The sequence below is a fragment of the Anguilla rostrata genome, chromosome 12 (genome assembly GCF_018555375.3).
Source record: "Anguilla rostrata isolate EN2019 chromosome 12, ASM1855537v3, whole genome shotgun sequence".
NCBI lineage: Eukaryota > Metazoa > Chordata > Actinopteri > Anguilliformes > Anguillidae > Anguilla > Anguilla rostrata.
Window position 1 is genome coordinate 18,164,084 of NC_057944.1, and position 26,306 is coordinate 18,190,389.

General features: G+C 39.8%; 3 protein-coding genes across 3 annotated transcripts; 1 reads left to right on the forward strand and 2 right to left on the reverse strand.

Annotated features, from left to right (window-relative positions):
- The first annotated feature begins 20 nt into the window (after window positions 1-20).
- On the forward strand, window positions 21-5,828 carry LOC135236430 (extracellular calcium-sensing receptor-like). The gene is made up of 6 exons (XM_064302809.1): window positions 21-109; window positions 236-521; window positions 2,108-2,680; window positions 3,088-3,210; window positions 4,555-4,678; window positions 4,843-5,828. The coding sequence occupies exons 1-6, from the start codon at window positions 21-23 to the stop codon at window positions 5,754-5,756; spliced, it is 2,109 nt and encodes a 702-aa protein (XP_064158879.1). The 3' UTR covers window positions 5,757-5,828.
- A 4,300-nt stretch (window positions 5,829-10,128) lies between these two features.
- Window positions 10,129-14,411, reverse strand: LOC135236780 (extracellular calcium-sensing receptor-like). The gene is made up of 6 exons (XM_064303311.1): window positions 14,185-14,411; window positions 13,592-13,889; window positions 12,661-13,500; window positions 11,909-12,130; window positions 11,126-11,249; window positions 10,129-11,030 (listed from the first exon to the last, which is right to left on the reverse strand). The coding sequence occupies exons 1-6, from the start codon at window positions 14,409-14,411 to the stop codon at window positions 10,129-10,131; spliced, it is 2,613 nt and encodes an 870-aa protein (XP_064159381.1).
- Window positions 14,412-19,614: 5,203 nt separating this feature from the next.
- On the reverse strand, window positions 19,615-24,196 carry LOC135236781 (extracellular calcium-sensing receptor-like). The gene is made up of 6 exons (XM_064303312.1): window positions 23,970-24,196; window positions 23,388-23,682; window positions 22,457-23,296; window positions 22,009-22,227; window positions 21,298-21,421; window positions 19,615-20,516 (listed from the first exon to the last, which is right to left on the reverse strand). The coding sequence occupies exons 1-6, from the start codon at window positions 24,194-24,196 to the stop codon at window positions 19,615-19,617; spliced, it is 2,607 nt and encodes an 868-aa protein (XP_064159382.1).
- Window positions 24,197-26,306: the final 2,110 nt, after the last annotated feature.

The following is a 26,306-nucleotide window of genomic DNA, read 5'->3' on the forward strand; positions in this document are numbered from 1 at the left end:
TATTCAAACAGGGTGATATCATGCTCGGAGGGATTTTTCCAGTGTTCAATAAAGAAGAGGATCGCAATAACTCATTTCAAAAAGAACCTCATGGAGGGAACTGTGCTAGGTAAGAGCCTGATTAACAGTAAGCCAGATTTAAACTCAAAAGGAATCAGCACCTTTTCTTTAACTGCTTTCTCTTAACCCTTTGATCATGTAAAATCTCTCATGAAGTCCTGTGCATTTTCAACAGTTTCGATTTGCGAGCCTATCGTTGGGCACAAGTGATGATGTTTACGATAAAAGAAATCAACGAGGACCAGAGCTTGCTCCCAAACATCACCTTGGGATATGCAATTTTTGACTCCTGTGGCTCTCCAACAAACACATTACGAGCTGCTCTCTCTCTGGTAAGCGGACGAGAGGAGACAAAATCAGCAGCTGAATGCCGTCCTCCCATATCTGCAGTTATTGGAGAAGCAGGATCATCTCGATCTGTAGCGGCTGCCGGAACCCTTGGACCATTCAGTGTACCAATGGTAAAGTCTTGCTGCTGCATGTAAGAGCCAGATTGAATTTAACGGCAATGGTCTTGATCCATAAAGTGATATTTCACCCTTTTAAAACATAAGTAATTTTGTGGAACTGACCCCATTGTATTTGCATAGCCTGAATACTAGCAGCATCAGATGCACCTGTAGACCACTGTCAGCATTGCCGTTCCTCCCGGTTGTCAGGCTCCCAGTTCACTAATTCATTTTCAGGATCTTGCCAAAATGAATAGTTTTAAAGAATAAACTAACTACAGGATAATAGATCCATAAAAGAAGCACTAAGGTCAAAACATATCTGTTTGTTTTTATATCTGATATTTTTTCAAAGTTTAATTGCCTTAAAAAGATCCTGCAAAAATGTTTTATTCTAACTATGTGATGCATCCTTGCACGCGATAACAAATTCAGATGGGTGCGTGCATTAAAATGAATCTAACTACGGCTTCCTGTATTTCTGCACAGCAGCCAGTCAGAAAATATTTCCTCTATTTATAGCTAACCTGAACCTGAACATGGTTTATCAGCTCAAAAAAACAGATACCTTTAATTAAGAAAAGAATACTGCATTGATCTAATATCTTCCTCTACTAATCCGACCAGTCCTGGTTTTAGACTACTCTGATTAGGAGCAGTTACAGATTTTGAGGGGAAACTTTTTAATTCAGGTCACAGTCTGCGCCATACAGTCTTTTTTTTGTTGTATGCTACGGTGTGTATTATATGCAGTGCGATAATGATGCAACAACACACAGTTGGCCAAAAAACAGTTGAGCAGCCAATTGTCCAGATACTTTTGGTCCCCTGAAATGGGAAAAGGGACTATGTCTAGAAGCAAAATTCAATATTTACAAGTATTTATCCATTTGTTTAAAGTCTCCAAAGCATGGCTGAGTGTATGCAAGTGGCACAGTGGGACTGGATATACCTTGCTGTCAGTCATTGAAAGCTACAACACTGGACCTAAGGACAGTTTTCAGCAGGAAATTAAGCAGCATTCACAATAAAAAGTTAGAGTCTAAAGATTTTTTCTAAGTTATCCATTGCATGCTTTTGTATCTAGCTTAATTAATGCCCCACTAGATCCAGCCCTGCTTCATAGTTTGTGTTTTAAAACTATACATTTTGGTGAGGTCCCGAAAATGAATAAGTAAATTAGGAGCATGACAGCTGGGAGGAATGGTGATGCTGACAATGGTCAACAGGAGCATCTGACATTGCCAGTTATATAGTTTCAATGACAAATTAATTATAATTAATTGTGCAGTGATCACAGAACCTAGATAAGAAAAAAGGTCAAAGCTGAAAGCAGTTCTATAATAGGTCTTCAGTTTTATTTGTGTGTGGGCAGAAATTTGTGTCAGCAGAAATTGAATTTGAATTGCAATAACTTGAATTTGGCCTTCATGGTATCCAATTATTACAACACAAATTCAAGCAATGCAAGTAAATTCAATTTCTGCTGGCAATCATTTTGGCAATATAATTATGCCTTTGATAAACTGAAAAATCAGACATTAATAAATGTGTCACATTTAAAACATCATTTTATTGATGTTTATATATTCTATTAGGTCAGTTACTTCTCAACATGTGCTTGTCTGAGCGACAAACTTAAGTATCCTACATTTTTCCGCACAATTCCAAGTGATTACCATCAAGCCAAAGCTTTAGCATCTCTTGTCAAACGCTTTGGATGGTCATGGATAGGAGCTATTCAAGCTGACAATGATTATGGACGAAATGGGATCCTGTCATTCACAGAGGAAGTAAAAAAGTTTGGAGTTTGCATCGCATTTATCGGAACAGTTTTAAGAACATATCCAAGGAGTAAAATACTAGAAGTCGTTCAGACAATTAAACAGTCAACAGTGAGAGTGATTCTTGCATTCACTCCAGAAGGTGACCTGTATCCTCTGATGCAAGAACTTGTAATGCAAAACATCACAGGTATCCAGTGGATAGCAAGTGAAGCCTGGATAACGGCAGCAAAACCATCTACCATTGAGATTTTCCACTCGTTTGGTGGTGCGATTGGATTTGCAACCCGCAAAATGGCAATGCCTAAACTAAAAGACTTTCTTGTGAACATAAATCCCTTAGCTGTTCAACAGGATCCTTTTGTGAGGGATTTCTGGAAAACCATTGTGGGCTGTGACTCAGGTTTGACAAGAGAGTCCTCTACATCTACTCATACACTGCCCAGAAGCAAACCATGCACAGAAGATGAGAAATTGGATCCAGCACATGCTTTCTTCAATATAACACAACTACGAGTGTCATATAATGTAAACAAGGCAGTGTATGCCATTGCACATGCTCTTCATAATTTGATATTTTGTATGAATGAGAGTGAAAAATATCAGAGGAAAGTGTGCATCAATACTTCACAAATTGAGCCCAGGCATGTAAGTCTACACAATGTTTTTCAAAATTTCACTTTAGCTAAGTCTTTATTTCTTTATTTATTTATCCAAGTAAAGTAGCCACACAGTCTTTTCACAGGAGACCTGGCAAATTAATGGATGTTTGTGTACATTTTCACACTGTCCAGGTCAGTGATCACCTAAAGAGAGTGAATTTTGTAAACAGCTTTGGGGAGGCTGTGTTCTTTGATGAAAATGGAGACCCTCCTCCTTCATATGAAATCATCAACTGGCAGTTGAGAGATGGGGAGGTACAGCATGTGACAGTGGGACATTTCATAACATCAGCACATGGATATGAGCTGGTTATTGAAGAGGAAAACATCATCTGGAGTACAGGGAAAGTGGTATGGATATCTACATTCTAATTTCACTTAACTGAAATTGAACACATACATACAGGACAACATTACATTGAATATCAGTACAACACGTAGTGTCACAAAAAATAAAATAAAAAGAAAGAGAGGAGAGAGGGAGATTACAACATGAAGAATTAGCAAAGTAAGATGGGGATATCTGAACATGCCGTTTAAAAACACTTTTAAAAAGTGGAATGAGGTGCAAGTCCTGAGATAAGAAATATAAATTTAAAAATTATAGCAACTTGAATAGGCTATTAAGGATATTGGACTTCTCAATTACTGAGCAGGAGCTAAAAGGTAAAATCAAAACACTGAAATCTAAAAAAGCACTTGGACCTGACACCATCTTAAAATTATTTAAATTGGTTCTGAATGTTGGTTACTTCCCCAACATCTGAAACCATTGATTTATAAAAGCAATATTCAAAAATTGAGATAAATTTGACCCAAACAATTACTGAGGCATCTGTGTGAACATTAATCTGAGGAAAGCTGTTTGTAGTATAAATTTACTAAACACAATGTCTTGAGTAGAAGTCAGATTGGGTTTTTATCAAATCACCATACAACCAATCATATTTACACCCTTCGCATCCAAATTTTGAAACTCAGAAATTCAGAAATGAAATGCCTCTTCTAGGCATATGAGCTAGTTCTGCTGTCTCTCACTGAACAGGGGTTACAGCAAAGCCTAAATCTCCTTGACCAGTACAGGCCAGACCTGAGCCCGGACAATAAAACTGAATAAAACTAAAATTGTGACCCCCCCAAAAAAAAAAACCCAGATCCCCAATTCAACAGCACGCCTGATGCAGATAACGTACCCTTCTTATTAGGGGAAAACAAAGATTGCTGCATACTAGCAGCACAATTTGTGTACACTTGCCACAGTCCAAGGGACAATGAATGACCCTGTCGTACACACGTGCGCACACATACATGCACACACACAACACACAAACAGCTAACATCACCGACTGTCATTTTCGACTTTTTTTAACTAATCCAAAATCTATCATCCATATTGCATAGTTTTAATTACATAACATCTGCTTTGGCAACACAACACAAGCCGATATTTGTCATGCCATCAAAAAAGCACTGAACTTTTGGCAAACTATCAGTTAAAAAAAATTCAAGGAGGCTCATAATGGTAGTAATTATGATGATTCATGAATTTACTACAATATTGTACCTAAATAAAATAACTGTTTAATTTCCTTATGACAGATTCCTAAAGCAGTATGCACAGAAATCTGCCCCACAGGCTCCAGGAAAGCTCAAATGAAAGGCAAGCCCACCTGCTGCTTCGACTGCATTCCGTGTGCAGATGGAACAATAGCCAACACAACAGGTACAGTAAGAATCCTTAGTAATAATTTGGAATATTAAATTATTTAAATCTGGGTAATGGTTAATGGGAGTAACAAAATGAGAATGTATTTGAAAAAGGCTTGTGATTATGGTTTCCCTGATCTGGTGTAAAGTTACAGTAAACCTTGCCTGTTGTTTGTGCAGGTGCAACTGACTGCGTTCCATGTCCACTGGAGTACTGGTCAAACAAAGCAAAGGACCAGTGTATACCTAAAGACATAGAGTTTCTGTCTTACAATGACAGCATGGGAATTGCACTTACAGTGGTATCCCTGTCTGGGGTTTGTTTGGCATTTGCAACTATAGTGGTCTTCTTTAACTTTAAAACCACACCCATTGTGAAGGCTAACAACTCTGAGCTGAGCTTCCTGTTGCTCTTCTCTCTGCTGCTTTGCTTCCTGTGCCCACTCACCTTCATCGGGGAGCCCACAATCTGGTCCTGTATGCTGCGCCACACAGCCTTCGGTATCACGTTTGCACTCTGCATCTCCTGTGTACTGGGAAAAACGATAGTGGTGGTCACTGCCTTCAGAGCAACACTTCCCAACAATAACATGGCCAGGAAGTTTGGCCCAGTGCAGCAGCGGATCATAGTTTTCTTGTGCACCACTGTGCAAATCTGCATCTGTGTGCTCTGGCTCACACTTAACCCTCCTTTCCCAGATAGAATATTTAAGCAGGATGACAAAACGATCATCCTAGAATGCAACACGGGCTCAGAAACAGCATTTTATGCAGTCCTTGGATACATAGGTCTTCTCTCAGCAGTGTGCTTAGTGTTGGCCTTTTTAGCCAGGAAATTGCCTGACAATTTCAATGAGGCAAAGTTAATTACTTTCAGCATGCTCATTTTCTGTGCTGTATGGCTGACATTCATACCAGCATATGTTAGTTCACCAGGAAAGTACACTGTTGCAGTTGAAATATTTGCTATTCTGTCTTCAACATTTGGTTTAATGTTTTGCATATTTGCTCCCAAATGCTATATCATTTTAATAAAACCAGAAAAGAATACAAGGAATAATGTTATGGGGAAATTAGTGAAAAAACGGTCATGAATTTCTGTTTTTACGTTTCATCCAGACATTCTCATGTATGTGATATTCCCAGAAAGAATTAAATACTTTTCATTTGCCTTATGCTTGACTGAGTATGTCTGTGCATTTATTTCCATCTTTCTCCCACAGAGCTTCAGTTAATGTAGTGAAAGTCACACTAGAACACTGAGAACGTAGGAGATGAATGAACACACAAGCTCTGTTACACGAAATAACAAAATGTAAAATTTAAAGACCCTGTGCAGTCAATCATGATTTTAAAATGTTTATATTATAAACAAAGACTATAAGGTTACTTACACACTGATTTTAAAAGTATTCCATACATATATGTAATGAATTAGATATTTCTTTCCTAAAAACTATACAATGCTCGACATTGCCGCCTGGCGGAGTTTTGGTATTGGTGGTTTTGAGACCAAATTCGTGAGGTCGCGAATGTTTCTAATTTGCATTGACGAATGTGCGGTGGCCAAAACACTCACCCAGTATGAATATTTATGTAGTGTGCATTCCCAAGTTCAAAGCTGGTTGAACGGAACGGTTCCAGTAAGCATCCGTTCGGGCTAAATGACGTTCTGCTATTAATCGAATCAAGCCTACAAACTACCGTTACCGTTAACCTCACCTCCCGAATTTACTTGCTGTCTGGCTATTTACTTGCTGTCTGGCTATCGATAATTTTGCTAATGTAGCAATGAGCTGTACTTATCTTGTGTAAATATAGCTAACGTTAACGCGAGTGTAACGTTACTATATTCTCCAGACTGTTATAACGTTACTGCTGCAATAACCAATCAATAATGTTATGTGCTAACATAGGTTATCCTATAACATTAGGGTCCTATATTGTAAGCGATGGGCTCATATATACGGCTCAGTATTTCTAATGCTGTTATTGCTGTACTCGTTATCTATTATTACGGTCGTATGATAACTAGCTAACGTTAGCTGACAACTGACATTACGTGGAGTAAGCACAGATCCAGGTCAGTGGGAGTGAGCGGCCCAGGCTGTCAATCAAAAGTGAATGCATAAATAATTAGGACAGAACTGACATGCCCAGCCAGTCTTGAGTCTGCTATATTAAGAAATTCAGGTTTTTACATCAAAGCAGGTTTTTATCTTTTCAAAGTCTAAGTAGAAAAAATACATATATATTGTAATTTAGTAACTAAAGGAACAATTTAAATGTAAGAAAAGGCTGCACAGGGACTTTAAATGAAGAAAGCCATCACAACCATGATGAGTGAGGTGACAATGAGACAGACAATGAGATGTCAATGAATGTGCAAGAGGAAGTTACTCCTTTCCACTAACCTGCCAGTGAGCTGACATTGCTTGAATCATCTTCTCTGTCAAAACAATTTAGGGAGAGGCCCCTGAGCTCTCAATAACACAATGCACATCACCTGTCTTCTCTTACCTTAGGAGCTACTAAGCCCCCCAGGAATATGCTACCTCAACCAAACATATGCACACACGCACACGCACACGCACACATACACACACACACACACACACACACAGAGTGCCTATGCCAGAGAAGTTCCATCCTCATACAAGCATCCAAATTATTTAAAATAGCCTGTGCACTACTTTCCAATAATATGTAAGAAATTTCTTTACATTATGAGAAAAAGGAGGATTTAACATGCCCATGTTAGGGTTTGATCTTTCCTTCATTCATTTGTTGTTGTGACCTTTGGCAACTGAAGGTCAGAAGAATGTTATATCGCTTCATTATTAGAGATTCTTTTTCATATTTCCATTTCCTATGGGTACAACCTGAAATATAATGTCCCCAAGTATTTTATTTTTTGTTTATTATGCGTGCTGCTGCATTTCTCTCTTCTCAACATCAGTACAGTATTGTTATCTTCAAATGCAGATAGAAAAGTTCTAAAAACATTTTACCAGAGTGTTCATGTATTTAATGTACAGTATGCATGTCAAAACAGGGAAGAAAGGGGCTGGCTAGAGTTTGAGTAGTCAGTGCAGTTCACTGACCGAATTATTACTTTTAATTCCTAAATCCAGGTCTAAAACCAGGCAAACGATAGATTTTTAAACATCAACTCAAGACCCATCTTTTTAGTCTCGCTCACACAAATTCTATAGACTGCAATCTCGCAACTAAACTTTGAAAATGTTTTTTCTCAAAAACATGGTTTGGTGGCACTCACAATGAAATGGGACATAACTCACTTGATATTTGGAGTAGAGATAATTGTGGAATTGTTAGGAAGTTTACATTCTACTCTATTTAGTAGCATATAAAACTCAAAATGTGTTTTGGGGTCAATGTGACCGATTATGATAAAGCAGGTCACAAATGTGGCAAAGCCATGTTTTGAGTAAAATCAAAATGAATCCGAATACAAGCTTGTAGCCATGAAAGCAGCTGATGTAGTTGTGTGACTACTGAAAAATCAAATATAATTACAGATTATATTATATATATGAAATATAATGTACAGATTATGAAAGCCGAGGCATTTCTTGAGTAAAGTCAAATTAAACCAAATAGCCTGGAGCCACGAAAGCAGCTGATGTAATTGTGTGACAGGTGACAAGTTGGCTAGCTTCCAAATGACGCTAAACTCCAGTGCTAGCTTGTCATCTTACGTTTAAAAGCTTCAAAACTATTTGTATTCTGATTTTAGCATTAATACACAGATATTATGAAAGGGAAGATATGGTTCTACTAAAATAAGATTTTTTTTTTCTATAATGGACAATAACCAACACCATGTACAAAGCAGATGAGTGCAAGAACCTGCTGGACTGTCCAAACCACATTGATAATAAAGTGCATAGAAAATATTTGATTGACAAATGGTGAAACTCAAACTGCCTTTGACCTGATAAAAGTGGTGTTGAAAGTGGCATTGATTAATGTGTAGTGAAAGCAGCAGTGTAAATGATAAAAGTGCTAGTCAGTGGAATTGCAGTGTACTGCAATAATTAAGTGGCTAGTAATTAAAAAAATATTTTAAAGTGATCAGATACAATGATAAAATGGTTTGGTAGACTTTGAGTGAATTTGAGTCTGAAGAAAGTCTGTCTGCCACATTCCTGAAGTTGCCATTGAGTCTTCATTTCATTGAAAGGTTATTTGTTGGTACATTGGTAACTGGGTCACTGGGTGATTTTTTTGAGGGCTTGGCACTGAAAAATGGGCCTTCTTACTCTCTCCCTAGTCACCTGGCTGCTCACAAAATGGCCTTTTCCCATGACTTCAAACAGGAGAAATAGGGAAGGATAGGAAAGTAAAGGTAGAAATGTGTGCCTACAAATATGCCTGTATATCCTAACAATAGTAATATTGGTGAGGTAACCTATGTATTCTTCATTTGGCAACTGTGGATATTGAACAGATTTTGTAATTGGTTAAAGTGTGTTGTTTTTGGTTGAAGTTTATGTTGACCAGAAGGGACCAGTGGGAAGAATTAATAATTGTTGCACTGGTAGCTGGACAATTAATGACAATAAAAGGAAGAAATACAAAAAAAAAAAAAACTATGTTTGGGGCATTGTTATGTGTTTCCGTGAAGTTGTATCTGCGTTCCATATCTTTACATGACGTCAGAGGGTGGAGAACTTCATTTCTGTAAGGAGTGTCATTTCTGTAGTAAACCCTGAAATGTGCCAAACTCTCTGTGTATGCTCAGAAGGTATTCTATGCAACATGGTATAACTTGGCAGATGGCATGTCTGCTACCAAAAATATAGATATATATTTTTTTGCATTACAATAAACTGTAAATGATTAAATTGCATTTTTTATGAATATGCAATCATTTGTTGAATTTTACTTTGAAATTAAGGATTGAGTATTTTTATTGTGAGGTCAGGTAGAAAAATACAGAAAATCAACCAATTCAGTAGTGTGGGATCATACTAATGAGGAAGGGGTCCTAATCTAGAATGATTTCATTTTTCATGGACAATCTGCAGGTCCAGATTTTCAGAATTGAAAAAAAAATATTTATTTGAAAGACTGAACCTCTTTCAAGAGGAATCATTTCCAAAATAACATGGCAGAAAATTAACGCATATGTCAAATTCTATACATTCTATGTAGCATGCATACCAATTTCTAAAATAATATGAAGAAGACAGTAAATAATATTTCACTCATTAAACATAAAAATTTTCCATAAAGAATAATTAACAGCTTGTTAATCCACTTCAGGAATGGAAATTATAGTTTAAATGAAAACTTGCATTTGCTGGGTTTGATAGCTTGTGTAATGCTTTATGCTTTATTTCAGCCATGAAATAATGAAGTATAATGTAATGTAATAAATGCAGTATAAAATGATTACCAAACACATTTTCAATTTAGTATATTTCTTAAAACATTATTTTACTTTTTCATCATCATCATCTGTCTTCTGGTGTTTTTCTCAGGCTTCAACAGGACAATATAGCACTTTGGAGCAAATATACAGATCAAGAGACCAAAAGCAGAGGCAAGGATGGCAAAAATGTGGACAGCTACAGTGTACTTTCCTGATGTGCTGGCATATACAGGGATGAAGGTAATCCAAACAGCAAAAAATATGAGCATGCTGAAAGTGATGAACTTGGCTTCATTGAAATTGTCAGGCAATTTCCTGGCCAGAAGCGCCATAATAAAACATAAGCATGCTAAGAGCCCAATGTAACCGAGCACAGACCAGAATCCCACCTCTGACCCCACAGCACACTCCAAAATGATCTTGGCAGTCTGGTATTTGGTATTGTGGGCAGCATAGGGTGGTTTGGTGGTTAGCCAGACCAGGCAGATAACAACCTGCACAGAAGTGCACAGGAGAACACTGGCCCTTTGCTGGGTTGGCCCAAACAATCTCATGACATTCCTGCCGGGCAGTGTGGCCCTGAAAGCCATCAAGACCACCACAGTCTTGGCAAGAATGCAGGAGATGCAGAGGGCAAAGCTGATTCCAAAGGCAGTGTATCGGATCATACAGAACCAGTCTGTGGGCTCCCCGATAAAGGTCAATCCAATCAAGAAGCAAATACCCAAGAATAGCAGCAATAGAAAGCTCAGTTCCATGTTGTTGCCACGGACTACTGGAGTTTTTCTGTGGGCAACAAGCACCCCTGAGACCACTGTAGTGGCGCAGGCTCCAACAGCAGAGACAACACAGAGAACAAATCCCATTGATTCATGATAGGACAGAAACTCTATGATTTTGGGAATGCACTCATTTCTGCCTTGGTTAGGCCATGTCTCTACAGAGCATCTGCTACAGTCTATAGAGTCTGTTGAAGGGAGAAAGAAGTACTTTGTGAACAGAAACCAAACATTTATATTATTTTTGAAGATGCAATTGCACAGTTGTCAGTTACATAATTACCTATTTCATTGCTGATCTCTCCTTCAGCACAGGGAATACAGTCATAACAACAAACAGGCTGCCCCTTGCGAGTGGCCTTCCTGGAACCTGGTTGGCAGCTTTTACTGCACGTTGATAGGGTTGCCTGAGGGGAAGTGCCATCCACACACATATACGGTTATAGCATGCAGGCAACAGAAAAAGCATAGGGCAGCCAGTGCACCAACCACTGTGTTAAAGGTCCCCATGTTGGTTCACACGCAGACCAACAAAATGCAGATATACATTACATACACACCACAGAGAAGTGACTATACACTTACAGATATACAGTTAACACAAAGCCCAGTGAGTGTTTATACATAACAAATACACAACCTAAAATAGGCAATACACAGCAAGTACACTGAACACTGAACACTGAACACTGCAAGATAATACACTGGCCTTAAACAGCATGTCTATAAATTAAATTAACACAGCCTGAAAAAAGTCACTATTTCACAGATAAAAATCACAAATGACAGCCTGTTAATGTATGTGGTCCATAATAGATTCAGTGTTTTGTGCAAGAAATTAAACATTGTTACATAGTCTAAACATCTGAAATTAGAAAGGTGTGTGTTTGTGTATGTGTGTGGATGCGCGCTAAATTGTTGTTCTTATGTCTGCCAAATGGACAGCCTGCTGTATGGCAACATTGACCAAATTCATATTGCCAAATACAGTTATCCAAGGGATGAGGGACCAGATAAGGAAGAGATAGAATACAGAGCACCTCATCAGCAGGGAAAAGGGACAAACCTGCTGGCCTCCTTGAAACTGAATAGCCGATTCATTTATGAACAGGTCCTCATCTCTGCCCAGAGAGGCATCATAGAACCCCACCTTCACCAACTGTAGTGAGCCATCACGGCCCTGTTGCCAGTTGACAAGATCATATGATGCAACTGGATCCCCGTTTTCATTGAAGCTGACCTCCTCTCCCAATATGGTGAACCGGGTCTGTTTCATGTAGTGATAAAGCTGCACACAGCAAGGAGAACACACTGAGCAAAGGGGAGAGAGGTTACTGGCATGACCCACCCACTAAAATTTCAATCATAATTACAAAAGCAGATTGCAAATTGTGCAAAAAACCAACAGTTATGCAGTATTTGTTTCTCAGAGCTCAAACTGAGAACCCTAGCTTAAACACCATTAAAATCCCATATACACATGTGATATACACAGCTCCCTTTAATACTAATCTGTTCATTTGGATAGAAGATGATGGCTACTTGAGAGTGATTTAGGGAAAGCAAGATAAGGGTTTCCCATGCAATAAAGATCAGCCGATTAAGTGCTTTTGAAAATCTAAAACTATACCAATTTTAAAGACAGATTTTGTGTAAAAAAGAATCACATGAAAACAGTATAATGATGAAAGAATATATACTTAGGTTTAATGACACTTTAAAAATTTTATTTCTATAATTCAGTTCCAAGTTCTATTTTTTCAGTCTTTATGTGGGAAAGGAGTACGACCATGCAGTACAAGAAACACATAGACGCACCTGCCACGGGAGGAAGTGCTCAGGGTCAGCGCATTCCCCATTGGCAAAGGGGCCGTTTCCTTTCACACAGGTTTTCATGTTGTGCAGTGCATGTGCAATAAGGTAAACAGCCTTGTATACATTGTAGGACACTCTGAGCTGGGAAACATCAGTATATACTGAGTGCACCTCTTCCAGGTTCTCCAGCCCAGTGCACGGTTTTCTGCTCAGGGTGGTATTTTTATTGCTGTGTACATGTGTGTTTAGGGACCCATTTAGTTTACAGTCAAATGTTTCCTCCCAGAACTCTGCGAGGAGAGCAGACCCAAGGGCATCAGAGGATTTCAGTCTGGTCAGAAAAGACTTCAGGCCCGGGATTTCAGCCCTGCGTATCCCAAACCCCAACGTTCCGATCAACAGATCATGGAAATCGTTCCACAGAGAACTGCCTGTTGACCAAGCTTCACTGGCAATCCACTGCACCCTTGAGACATTTTGATGTTTCCACTCTCTTAAAATTGTATGCAAATCTGGCTCCCCAGAAAAACTCAGGATCACCTTGGCTGAAGATCTTTTGATTGTGTTTATCAGCTTTATGACAGAGTCCTTTGACACGGATTGAGGATAGAAGTGAACATAAGCTGCACACACACCAATCCTGGCAGATTCCTCTAGGAAAATTTGTACAGCAAAACGAGCATAGTCAGAATCTGCCCCTATCACCCCCACCCACGTCCAGTTGAAATTTCTCATAAGCTTAGCAATAGCCTTTATCAGGAAGGAGTCGTTTGGAATTGTCCTCATGAATGTAGGGAACTCTTTTCGATTGCTAAGACAATTGCAAGAGGCAAAGTAGCTCACCTGAAAGGAAATTAATTTTAGTTCAATAAATCTTAACAAAAATGGCCTTCAGAGGAAATGATAGCATGTCGGTAGTATGAAGAATACTCACCATTGGAATTTGAAAGGACCCTAAAGTTCTGAGAAGGGACATTGTCACTCCTGAACCTGCATCTCCAATTAAAACAGGTGACACATGTCTACGCAGCCCTGCACAGCTGTAATTTGTGTTCTGTTCAGGCTGCCCATTCACAAGAATGAGAGAACTTCGCAATGATGCTGGAATGTCATCACAACTGTCTCGAATATGGTATCCCAGTTTTAGAAAAGGAAGTAGGTCCTGGCGTTGGTTTATTTCCCAGACAGCAAAAGACATTGTTTGCATCCACTGTAGGGCTGTAACACTAAAACTGAGGCAAATTCATGATCTTTTAAGAACACAAGCTAGGACATTAGTACCAATGACAGCACACCATGAAACTACAACAAATAATGTATTTTATTTAAAGCGATTTGTTCAAAAATGCATTGATAAAATAAAACAAAGCTTTGAATATAATATGCTTTGAAGGGCAATGCACAGGAGACAGGATATTATAGTAGATATGTAAAACAATTAAATAATATACATTTCAGTACACACATACACGTGCATGCACACACACACACACACACACACACACACAAATACATATATTTACTTACAATTTGTAACTAGGTGCTTGAGGTCTCTTCTTATAGGATTGTGAAGCCGATATTTGATTAGCATGCAGTGGGAACAGACCTCCCAAAACAACATCTCCTTCTTCATAGAAACCATCAGAGTCTTCTTCCCCCTGAAATATACACCTGGTTTGAGCTGTGAATCTGCTGCTTGCAGCTGCCAGAAGGAACAGCAACATGCAGAGGACCTCAGTATTGCTGAACGCCATCACAACTTGAGGCTTGGAGAGAACTGAGATGTCTATTATATAGACACCCACAGGGATGAGGAGGCAGAGTCAGGTTGTGATGAGTTCATTATCCCCTTGGGTCATTTAATTCTGTCAGATCATATGTTTATTTTTGCGAGCTGTGTTGGTACAGTATGGAGTCCAAAGGGCCAATATGTACACTGTTTCTCTGTCCAGCCAGTCCTATTCAATAGGTACAGCTACAGGAAGCATTAACTTAGCGTCAATCATTTATACAGTGCAGTCCATAAATATTTTCACAGTGACACAGTATTTATTTCAGCTCTGTACTCTTCATTGGATTTGAAATGAAACAATGAATGGTTAATAAGAAGACTGTGTAGGAATTACTGCACTTTTTATACACAGTCTGTTTATACACAAGCTAATACTGTAGCTTATTCTTCTGCCTAGTTGGCTTTGCAGATGTTAGGCCAGAATAGTGTTCACTGTTCTCGGCTAGAAACAGCTGTACAAAATAAGTATTGTACCTTACTGAACCCGTGTTCAGCAGTTGTATACGACCATGAAATGCACTTCTTTTGTACGTCGCTTTGGATAAAAGCGTCTGCCAAATGAATGTAATGTAATGTAACAGTCCCTCATTTTCGGGGACCAAAAGTAAGATATATTAATATAATCTTAAATGAAGTTGTCATATTTAGTACTCGGTTGCAAACCCGATGACTGGATGACTGCCTGACGTCTGCAATCCATAGACATGACCAGATACTGGGGTATCCCTGGAGATGTTTTGTTAGGTACTGCAACCATCTTCATTTCTGTGTCTGCTTCGGGGGCTTTTTGCCTTCAGTCTTGTCAGGAAAGGCTGCTTATGTTGCTGCCAGTTGTAGTGGTAGTGTAACTGTACGAGCGTTCTCTGTCCTTTTGTTCTTGGAAGTGCAGTTTCCCCACAAGAATGCAAGTATGGACTTAACATTCTTAGTATTGAGAAACACACTCCGATTCATCGGACCAGGTCCGGAACCGGAACGAGTTTAAGAATAGTCACCACAGCTCTACGTGGCTTTCTCCCCTAATGTCTTTGTATTGCAATGATGAACTTGCCTGAGTAATGAGTAGACCTATAGAATTAAAAGCAATTGGCTTACACTAGCTAATTAGTCCAATTACATCAGAGAAACGCTATAGGCTACGAGTTGTCTACTCTCTTATTTGCGTGATGTACACTGAACAAAAATATAAACACTTATCAATTTTGAAGATTTTATTGAGTTCAAAGGTAATAAACGTAAATCAGTCAACTGAAATAGATTCATTAAGCACATATCTATTGATTTCATGTGATTGGGGATACAGATATGCATTTGTTAGTCACAGATTCCCCAAAAAAGAAGATAGCATGAAATGAACAGAATACCGATCAGTATCTTGTGTGACCACCATTTGCCTCATGCAACGCAACACATCTCCTTTGCATTGAATTGATCAAATTGTTGATTGTAGCCTGTGGAATATTGTCCCACTCTTCTTCAATAGCTGTACGAATTTGTTCGATATTGGTGGGAACTGAAACACGCTGTCGTATGCGCCAGTCCAGAGCATGCTCAATGGGTGACATGTCTGGTGAGTATGTGGAAGGTGGGGACATTTTCAGCTTTGAGGAATTGTGTACAGATCCTTGCAACATGGGGCCGTGCATTGTCATTCTGAAATATGAGGTGATGGTGGTGGATGAATGGCACAGCAATGGGCCTCAGGATCTCATCACAATATCTCTGTGCATTCAAATTGCCATGGATAAAATGCACTTGAGTTCACTGCCCATAGGATATGCCTGCCCATACCAACACCCCACCACCATGGGCCAGCATGCCAGTGGCCATCAAAGATGAGCTCTTGCCCACTCACGTTGATTGTGATGCCGAACTGCAGATAAATCAAGACCCCGGTGAGGATGTCGAGCACGCAGATGAGCTTCCCTGAGGCGATTTCTGATAGTTTGAACAATTTGAGAAATTCTACAGTTGTGTAAACCAACTGTTTCATCAGCAGTCCGTGTGGCTGGCCTCAGACGATCCCGCAGGTGAAGAAGTTGGACGTGGCCATCCTGGGCTGGCGTGGTTACACGTGGTCTGCGGTTGTGATGCCTGTTGGATGGACTTCCAAAATTTATGAAATGACACTGGAGGTGGCTTATGGTGGAAAAATGAACACCCATTACTCTGGCAACAGCTCCTCTACAGGACATTGCAGTCAGCATGCTAATTGCGTGATCTCTTAACTCTTGAGGCATCTGTGACATGGTGTTGAACAACAAAAAACTAATTAAAAAAAAACATTTTAGGGTGGCCTTCAATTGACCCTATCATAAGGAACACCTGTGTAGTGATCCTGGCTTTTAATGAGCATCTTGATATACCACACCTGTGTAGGAGATGGATTATCTCAACAAAGGAGAAATGCTAGCCAACAGTGATTTTGTCGGCAAAATTTGAGAGAAATAAGAAATTTGTGCAAATAGAACAAATCTTGGAGGTATTATTTAAACACATTAAAAATGGCTGCAAAAATAAAAGCGTTGCGTTTATATTTTGTTCAGTAACCGTGAATGAAAGAGGCCATCAGTATGTTATTTCCCAACAGAGACATTGCATTTTAAGGCAGAGCAGGGTTGCCAGAGTGGGGGAGTTTCCCCTAGCATACATATTGGGTAGGGGTTTTAAAAATTAATTGGGGAAGTTTTACAGTAAAAACACATGTCCATGATGGATAGGGTATTGTAAATGAAGTACTACCGCACATGAACATGCACTGGTGCATCAGTGCAGATGGGGAGTTAATTCAACCTCATCTTTCCATGGTTTGTCAAACTGTGGTTCACTAATGTGCCTTCAGTACTATAATGACACTAGCACCACCTATAGTTATGTTTTAAAATGAATGTTTGTGCAGGGCCTACAGTAAGCAAGCTAGTCTACTGTCTAGATTATAAAAGCTGTGTTACAAGTCTTTATGGATGGCCATGTTGACCATACATTACAGCTTTCTTTGCCACCCCCTCTCCAAATCGAATGGTAAAGTGCAAATATAAGATGATGTGGTTTTACTTTGGTTCAAGATTTGAAGGCTTAATTCCTTGATCAGAGAGATACATTATAGCAGTTTTCCCAAACAAGTGGTTGTTTTAGTACTACACAACACAGTCCTGAAGTGTATAAATTCTGTGATTGGTCGGAGTATTGTGGGCACAGTGAAATCTGATTGGCTATACTAGACTCTATACTATACTAGACACTATAAAAAAAATTTAAACCTATTTGTGGATTTCTTTGCAAATCTTGCAGTGAAATAAACGCACAAATAAATGAAAGCGACAGCCCATGCACAAATGTGAACCAACTGCATTTATTTGTCAATCGACTACATTTATTTGTTGATCAGTTGCATTTATTTTTGCATTTATTTGTTAATCGACTACATTTATTTGTGGATCAGCTGCATTTATTTCTGCATAAGCTACATTTATTTGTGGATCAGTGACATTTATTTATTTATTTTTGAGACAATAATACCCCATATGAGTATGGCAATGATTTGTTTCATTACGTTAAACTACTGCAAGTGGGCCAACACAAAGATTCAGCCTTTTACTTGTTTATTCCTTGGGAAGATACGCTTTTACTCCTATTTGCAGTACAGCATTGGCTATCTATTGCTTTTAAAAACTGTTTTGACAGCTAGCTATCTTCCATCCGGCTCAAAATATCTGTCCAACTTCCATCTCTGTCCCTGCACCTTTTTTCCTTTGTTTTTCTTTCTCTTCACACTTTGCACCACCCCCTCTCTCTACACTTACGGACGCCTTCCCAGTCCAAAAAGTTTATCAATGGGTCCTGCAGTTCAGTCTCACATCTCACAAGCGGATCACACAGCTTACAGAGTTGTGGAGTTTGACACTCTGAGCAGCAAACCGCTAGGACCTCTGCATTTCATAAGTGTTTGGATGTTCACAAACTGAAAGCTTTCGAGATCCGATTTTTGGAGAGTCAAATTTGAAATCATGAATTTTTGAGAGTTCAAAGGTTGAATAGAGCTTGCAAATTTTAAATTCAGCTTTTAACTGAACTGAAACTCAATATCTAGGTGATCCATAGTTCATCCATCCATCCGGTATCGATACCCACTTTTTCTTGATCGGGGTCACAGGTCCAATTAGCCTACTGGCATTTCCTTGGACTGCAGGAGGAAACCGGAGTACCTGGAGGAAACCCACGTGGACATGGGGAGAAGATGTAAGAAGAAAGGCCCAGGCCATGATTTGAACCCAGGACCTTCTTGCTGTGCAGTGACTGTGCTACCCACTGCACCACCGTGCTGCCCTTCATACAAGTAGACAAGATTTACACCATACAAAAGTTGTAAGTTTAGTGGGTCAGGGTACTATCCTCTAATTCCGTAATTGGTTCCTAATGGAATAAATGCTTCATGGCAACTTGGTCGTTATTTTGTTTTTTCGTTTTATATATGAAAACAAAAAGTTGAATGAACAACGGTTTTTCATTTTTGGCCTTGAAACAAAAATATTAATAAATTACATTTTCAATATTACTCTGTGAGCTTCTCTTTTTGCTTTAATGTATCTGGGCTTCCTCTCCTGGAGCTGCCAGTGTAGCAGAAATCAAATCCCAAACCACAGCACACCACCCAACCCCAGCCCCCCCTCAGGATAGCGCAGGACTCTTTAATGTGAGATCCTTTGAAAATCATAAAGTACCCAATACCTTTCACATATCACATACCCCTTCTTTTACCAAGAGACCGAGACAGCATTGCATTGCTTGCAGACAATTTATTTAATTATTCCCTTCAAGATCCAACCAGTCACATAATTTTATTTACGAGTACCAGCAATACTCACAAATAAATTGAGTGGTTTCAAATATTTGTTTCAATTCCAGGATTGGTCTTTTATGAAATAATATGGTCCAATACTCATTCACTCATTATACATTTGAAGTGTCCATAAAGAATAATTAACCACTTGTTAATTCACTTCAGGAATGACAATTATGCTTGCAATGAAAACCAGGAGTTTAATAACTCCTCTAGTGCTTTATACAACATTTTCAGCCATGAAATACCTACGATACTAATAAATATACTTTAAAAATGATTACCAAACACATTTTCTATTTAGTATATTTCTTAAGACATTATTTTACTTTTTCATCATCATCATCTGTCTTCTGGTGTTTTTCTCAGGCTTCAACAGGACAATATAGCACTTTGGAGCAAATATACAGATCAAGAGACCAAAAGCAGAGGCAAGGATGGCAAAAATGTGGACAGCTACAGTGTACTTTCCTGACGTGCTCACATATACAGGGATGAAGGTGATCCAAACAGCAAAAAATATGAGCATGCTGAAAGTGATGAACTTGGCTTCATTGAAATTGTCAGGCAGCTTTCTGGCCAGAAACGCCATAACAAAACATAAGCATGCTAAGAGCCCAATGTAACCAAGAACACACCAGAATCCCACCTCTGACCCCACAGCACACTCCAAAATGATCTTGGCAGTCTGGTATTTGGTATTGTGGGCAGCATAGGGTGGTTTGGTGGTTAGCCAGACCAGGCAGATAACAACCTGCACAGAAGTGCACAGGAGAACACTGGCCCTTTGCTGGGTTAGCCCAAACAACCTCATGACATTGCTGCCAGGCAGTGTGGCCCTGAAAGCCATCAAGACCACTACAGTCTTGGCAAGAATGCAGGAGATGCAGAGGGCAAAGCTGATTCCAAAGGCAGCGTATCGGATCATACAGAACCAGTCTGTGGGCTCCCCAATAAAGGTCAGCCCAATCAAAAAGCAAATACCCAAGAAAAACAGCAACAGAAAGCTCAGTTCCATGTTGTTGCCACGGACTACTGGAGTTGTTCTGTGGGCAACAAGCACCCCAGAGACCACTGTAGTGGCACAGGCTCCAACAGCGGAGACAACACAGAGAACAAATCCCATTGATTCATGATAGGACAGAAACTCTATGACTTTGGGAATGCACTCATTTCTGCCTTGGTTTGGCCAAGTCTCCACAGGGCATCTCCTGCACTCTATAGAGTCTGTCGACAGGAGAAAAAAAAAATGATAAAAGCAAATCTTACGGTTTTCCAATATTTACTTATATTTTTTGTCCTATAAGATGCACCTTACTGATGGATTTTTACAGGATTATAATGTTGTTTTGTATTTAAAATGTATTTCATTGTAAGTGCTATTAATATGTAGGTATTGGTACATTATTGAGTAATTGTAATTGTACTTTTTCATTATCATCTGTTTTCTAGTGTTTTCCTCAGGTTTCAACAGGACAATATAGCACTTTGAAGCAAATATACAGATCAAGAGACCAAAAGCAGAGGTGTGGATGGCAAAGGTCTGGACAGCTACAATGTACTTTCCTGATGTGCTGGCATATGCTGGGATAAAGGTGATTCAAACAGAAAAAAAACGTGAGCTTTGCTTTGTTGAAATCGTCGGGCAATTTCCTACAGAAATGCCATGGCAAAGCATAAGCATCTTAATGTATGTAACCAAACACATGCCAGAATTCCACCTCTAACCCCAGTGCATGCCCAAAAGTGATCTTGGCAGTCTGGTTTTCAGTATTGTGGTCAGGCGTGTGCTTAACCATTGTATTATATACAGACATTGACACTTTGTAGAGTTTTGTCAGATAAGGTGCATCACCTTATGGAAAAAGAATCAGGGGTAATGTATCCTTGGATTTAAAAAAAAATTTAATCTGCTTTCATTTTAGTCCTTTCTGAACACATTTATCAGAAGCAAACATTAATATTATTTTAGAAGCTGCAATTGCACAGTTGACAGTTATGTAATTACCTATTTCATTGCTGATCTCTCCTTCAGCACAGGGTATACAGTCATAGCAACAAACAGGCTGCCCCTTGCGAGTGGCCTTCCTGGAACCTGGTTGGCAGCTTTCACTGCAAATTGATAGGGTTGCCTGAGGGGAAGTGCCATCCACACATATACGGTTATAGCATGCAGGCAACAGAAAAAGCATAGGGCAGCCAGTGCACCAACCACTGTGCTAAAGGCCCCCATGAAAGCTTACACACAGACCAACAAAATGCAGATATACACTGGTTAAACACACCAGAAATGTGACTAATATACAAAAAATATACAGTCCTGGGATTGTATATACACTGAAAATACACAATGTAAAATAGTTAATACACAGAAAGTACATTGAGCACTGAGCTGCAGTTCGCCAAGGGGATGAAAAACAACTATTCGGCTTGATTGCTGTTGGATCTGTAAGTAGTAAAAATAATAATAAATTCACTGTTTTTTGAAAAGAAAAATGTAACTAACATTACACATCTGAAATTAAGGAGTGTGTGTATGTGTGTCTGCATGCATGTGCGCATGCTAAATAGCCATTCTCATGTCTGCAAAATGCACAGCCTGCTGTATGCAAACATTGACCAAATTAATATGTCCAAATACAGTGATCCAAGGAATTAGGGGCCAGATGAGGAACAGATAGAAGACAGAGCACCTCATCAGCAGGGGAAAGGGACAAACCTTCTGTCCTTGAAACTGAATAGCAGATTCATTTATGAGCAGGTCCTCATCTCTGCCCAGAGAGGCATCATAGAACCCCACCTTCACCAACTGTAGTGAGCCATCACGGCCCTGTTGCCAGTTGACAAGATCATATGATGCAATAGGATCCCCGTTTTCATTGAAGCTGACCTCCTCTCCCAATATGGTGAACCGGGTCTGTTTCATGTAGTGAAAAAGCTGCACACAGCAAGGAGAACACACTGAGCAAAGGGGAGAGAGGTTACTGGCACGTCTTGTGAGAATTACTGACAATCATCATAATGACAAATTATTTTTTGTGCAAATAACAAAACGCAATATTTGTTTATTATGTCTGAAACTGGTAGTTTTGTTCCAAGTTCTATTTTTTCAGTCTTTATATGGGAAAGGAGTACTCCCATGCAGTACAAGAAACACATAGACGCACCTGCCACGGGAGGAAGTGCTCAGGGTCAGCGCATTCCCCATTGGCAAAGGGGCCGTTTCCTTTCACACAGGTTTTCATGTTGTGCAGTGCATGTGCAATAAGGTAAACAGCCTTGTACACATTGTAGGACACTCTGAGCTGGGAAACATCAGTATATACTGAGTGCACCTCTTCCAGGTTCTCCAGCCCAGTGCACGGTTTTCTGCTGAGGGTGGTATTTTTATTGCTGTGTACATGTGTGTTTAGGGACCCATTTAGTTTACAGTCAAATGTTTCCTCCCAGAACTCTGCGAGGAGTGCAGACCCAAGGGCATCAGAGGATTTCAACCTGGTCAGGAAAGACTTCAGGCCCGGGATTTCAGCCCTGCGTATCCCAAACCCCAACGTTCCGATCAACAGATCATGGAAATCGTTCCACAGAGAACTGCCTGTTGACCACGCCTCACTGGCAATCCACTGCATCCTTGAGACATTTTGATGTTTCCACTCTCTTAAAATTGTATGCAAATCTAGCTCCGCAGAAAAACTCAGGATCACCTTGGCTGAAGAACTTTTGATCGTGTTTATCAGCTTTATGACAGAGTCCTTTGACACGGATTGAGGATAGAAGTGAACATAAGCTGCACACACACCAATCCTGGCAGATTCCTCTAGGAAAAGTTGTACAGCAAAACGAGCATAGTCAGAATCTGCCCCTATCACCCCCACCCACGTCCAGTTGAAATGTCTGATAAGCTTAGCAATAGCCTTTATCTGGAAAGAGTCGCTTGGCATTGTCCTCATGAATGTAGGGAACTCTTTTCGATTGCTAAGACAACTGCAAGAGGCAAAGTAGCTCACCTGAAAGGAAATTAATTTTAGTTCAATAAATCTTAACAAAAATGGCCTTCAGAGGAAATGATAGCATGTCGGTAGTGTGAAGAAAACTCACCATTGGAATTTGAAAGGGCCCTAAAGTTCTGAGAAGGGACATTGTCACTCCTGAACCTGAATCTCCAATTAAAACAGGTGACACAGGTCTATGCAGCCCTGCACAGCTGTAGTTTGTGTTCTGTTCAGGCTGCCCATTCACAAGAATGAGAGAACTTCGCAATGCTGGAATGTCATCGGAACTGTCTCGAATATGGTATCCCAGTTTTAGAAAAGGCAGTAGGTCCTGGCGTTGGTTTATTTCCCAGACAGCAAAAGACATTGTTTGTATCCACTGTAGGGCTGTAACACTAAAACTGAGGCAAATTCATGATCTTTTAAGAACACAAGCTAGGACATTAGTACCAATGACAGCACACCATGAAACTACAACAAATAATATATTTTATTTAAAGCGATTTGTTCAAAAATGTATTGATAAAATAAAACGAAGCTTTGAATATAATATGCTTTGAAGGGCAATGCACAGGAGACAGGACAATATAGTAGATATGTAAAACAATTAAATAATATACATTTCAGTACACACATACACGCGCATGCACACACACACACACACACACACCGGAAATGTATTACTTACAACTTGTAACTCGGTGGCTGAGGTCTCTTCTTATAGGATTGTGAAGCCGATATTTGATTAGCATGCAGTGGGAACAGACCTCCCAAAACAACATCTCCTTCTTCATAGAAACCATCAGAGTCTTCTTCCCCCTGAAATATACACCTGGTTTGAGCTGTGAATCTGCTGCTTGCAGCTGCCAGAATGAACAGCAACATGCAGAGGACCTCAGTAGTGCTGAACGCCATCACAACTTGAGGCTTGGAGAGCACTGAGATGTCTATTATATAGACACCCACAGGGATGAGGAGGCAGAGTCAGGTTGTGATGAGTTCATTATCCCTTTGGGTCATTTAATTCTGTCAGATCATATGTTTATTTTTGTGAGCTATGTTGGTACAGTATGGAGTCCGAAGGGCCAATATGTACACTGTTTCTCTGTCCAGCCAGTCCTATTCAATAGGTACAGCTACAGGAAGCATTAACTTAGCGTCAATCATTTATACAGTGCAGTCCATAAATATTTTCACAGTGACACAGTATTTGTTTCAGCTCTGTACTCTTCTTTGGATTTGAAATGAATAATAAGACTGTGTTAATAAGAAGACTGTGTAGGAATTACTGCACTTTTATACACAGTCTGTTTATACACAAGCTAATACTGTAGCTTATTCTTCTGCCTAGTTGGCTTTGCAGATGTTAGGCCAGAATAGTGTTCACTGTTCTCGGCTAGAAACAGCTGTACAAAATAAGTATTGTACCTTACTGAACCCGTGTTCAGCAGTTGTCTACGACCATGAAATGCACTTCTTTTGTACGTCACTTTGGATAAAAGTGTCTGCCAAATGAATGTAATGTAATGTGACAGTCCCTCATTTTCGGGGACCAAAAGTAAGATATATTAATATAATCTTAAATGAAGTTGTCATATTTAGTACTCGGTTGCAAACCCGATGACTGGATGACTGCCTGACGTCTGCAATCCATAGACATGACCAGATACTGGGGTATCCCTGGAGATGTTTTGTTAGGTACTGCAACCATCTTCATTTCTGTGTCTGCTTCGGGGGCTTTTTGCCTTCAGTCTTGTCAGGAAAGGCTGCTTATGTTGCTGCCAGTTGTAGTGGTAGTGTAACTGTACGAGCGTTCTCTGTCCTTTTGTTCTTGGAAGTGCAGTTTCCCCACAAGAATGCAAGTATGGACTTAACATTCTTAGTATTGAGAAACACACTCCGATTCATCGGACCAGGTCCGGAACCGGAACGAGTTTAAGAATAGTCACCACAGCTCTACGTGGCTTTCTCCCCTAATGTCTTTGTATTGCAATGATGAACTTGCCTGAGTAATGAGTAGACCTATAGAATTAAAAGCAATTGGCTTACACTAGCTAATTAGTCCAGTTACATCAGAGAAACGCTATAGGCTACGAGTTGTCTACTCTCTTATTTGTGTGATGTACACTGAACAAAAATATAAACACTTATCAATTTTGAAGATTTTATTGAGTTCAAAGGTAATAAACGTAAATCAGTCAACTGAAATAGATTCATTAAGCACATATCTATTGATTTCATGTGATTGGGGATACAGATATGCATTTGTTAGTCACAGATTCCCCAAAAAAGAAGATAGCATGAAATGAACAGAATACCGATCAGTATCTTGTGTGACCACCATTTGCCTCATGCAACGCAACACATCTCCTTTGCATTGAATTGATCAAATTGTTGATTGTAGCCTGTGGAATATTGTCCCACTCTTCTTCAATAGCTGTACGAATTTGTTGGATATTGGTGGGAACTGAAACACGCTGTCGTATGCGCCAGTCCAGAGCATGCTCAATGGGTGACATGTCTGGTGAGTATGTGGAAGGTGGGGACATTTTCAGCTTCGAGGAATTGTGTACAGATCCTTGCAACATGGGGCCGTGCATTGTCATTCTGAAATATGAGGTGATGGTGGTGGATGAACGGCACAGCAATGGGCCTCAGGATCTCATCACAATATCTCTGTGCATTCAAATTGCCATGGATAAAATGCACTTGAGTTCACTGCCCATAGGATATGCCTGCCCATACCAACACCCCACCACCATGGGCCAGCATGCCAGTGGCCATCAAAGATGAGCTCTTGCCCACTCACGTTGATTGTGATGCCGAACTACAGATAAATCAAGACCCCGGTGAGGATGTCGAGCACGCAGATGAGCTTCCCTGAGGCGATTTCTGATAGTTTGAGCAGAAATTCTACAGTTGTGTAAACCAACTGTTTCATCAGCAGTCCATGTGGCTGGCCTCAGACGATCCCGCAGGTGAAGAAGTCGGATGTGGCCATCCTGGGCTGGCGTGGTTACACGTG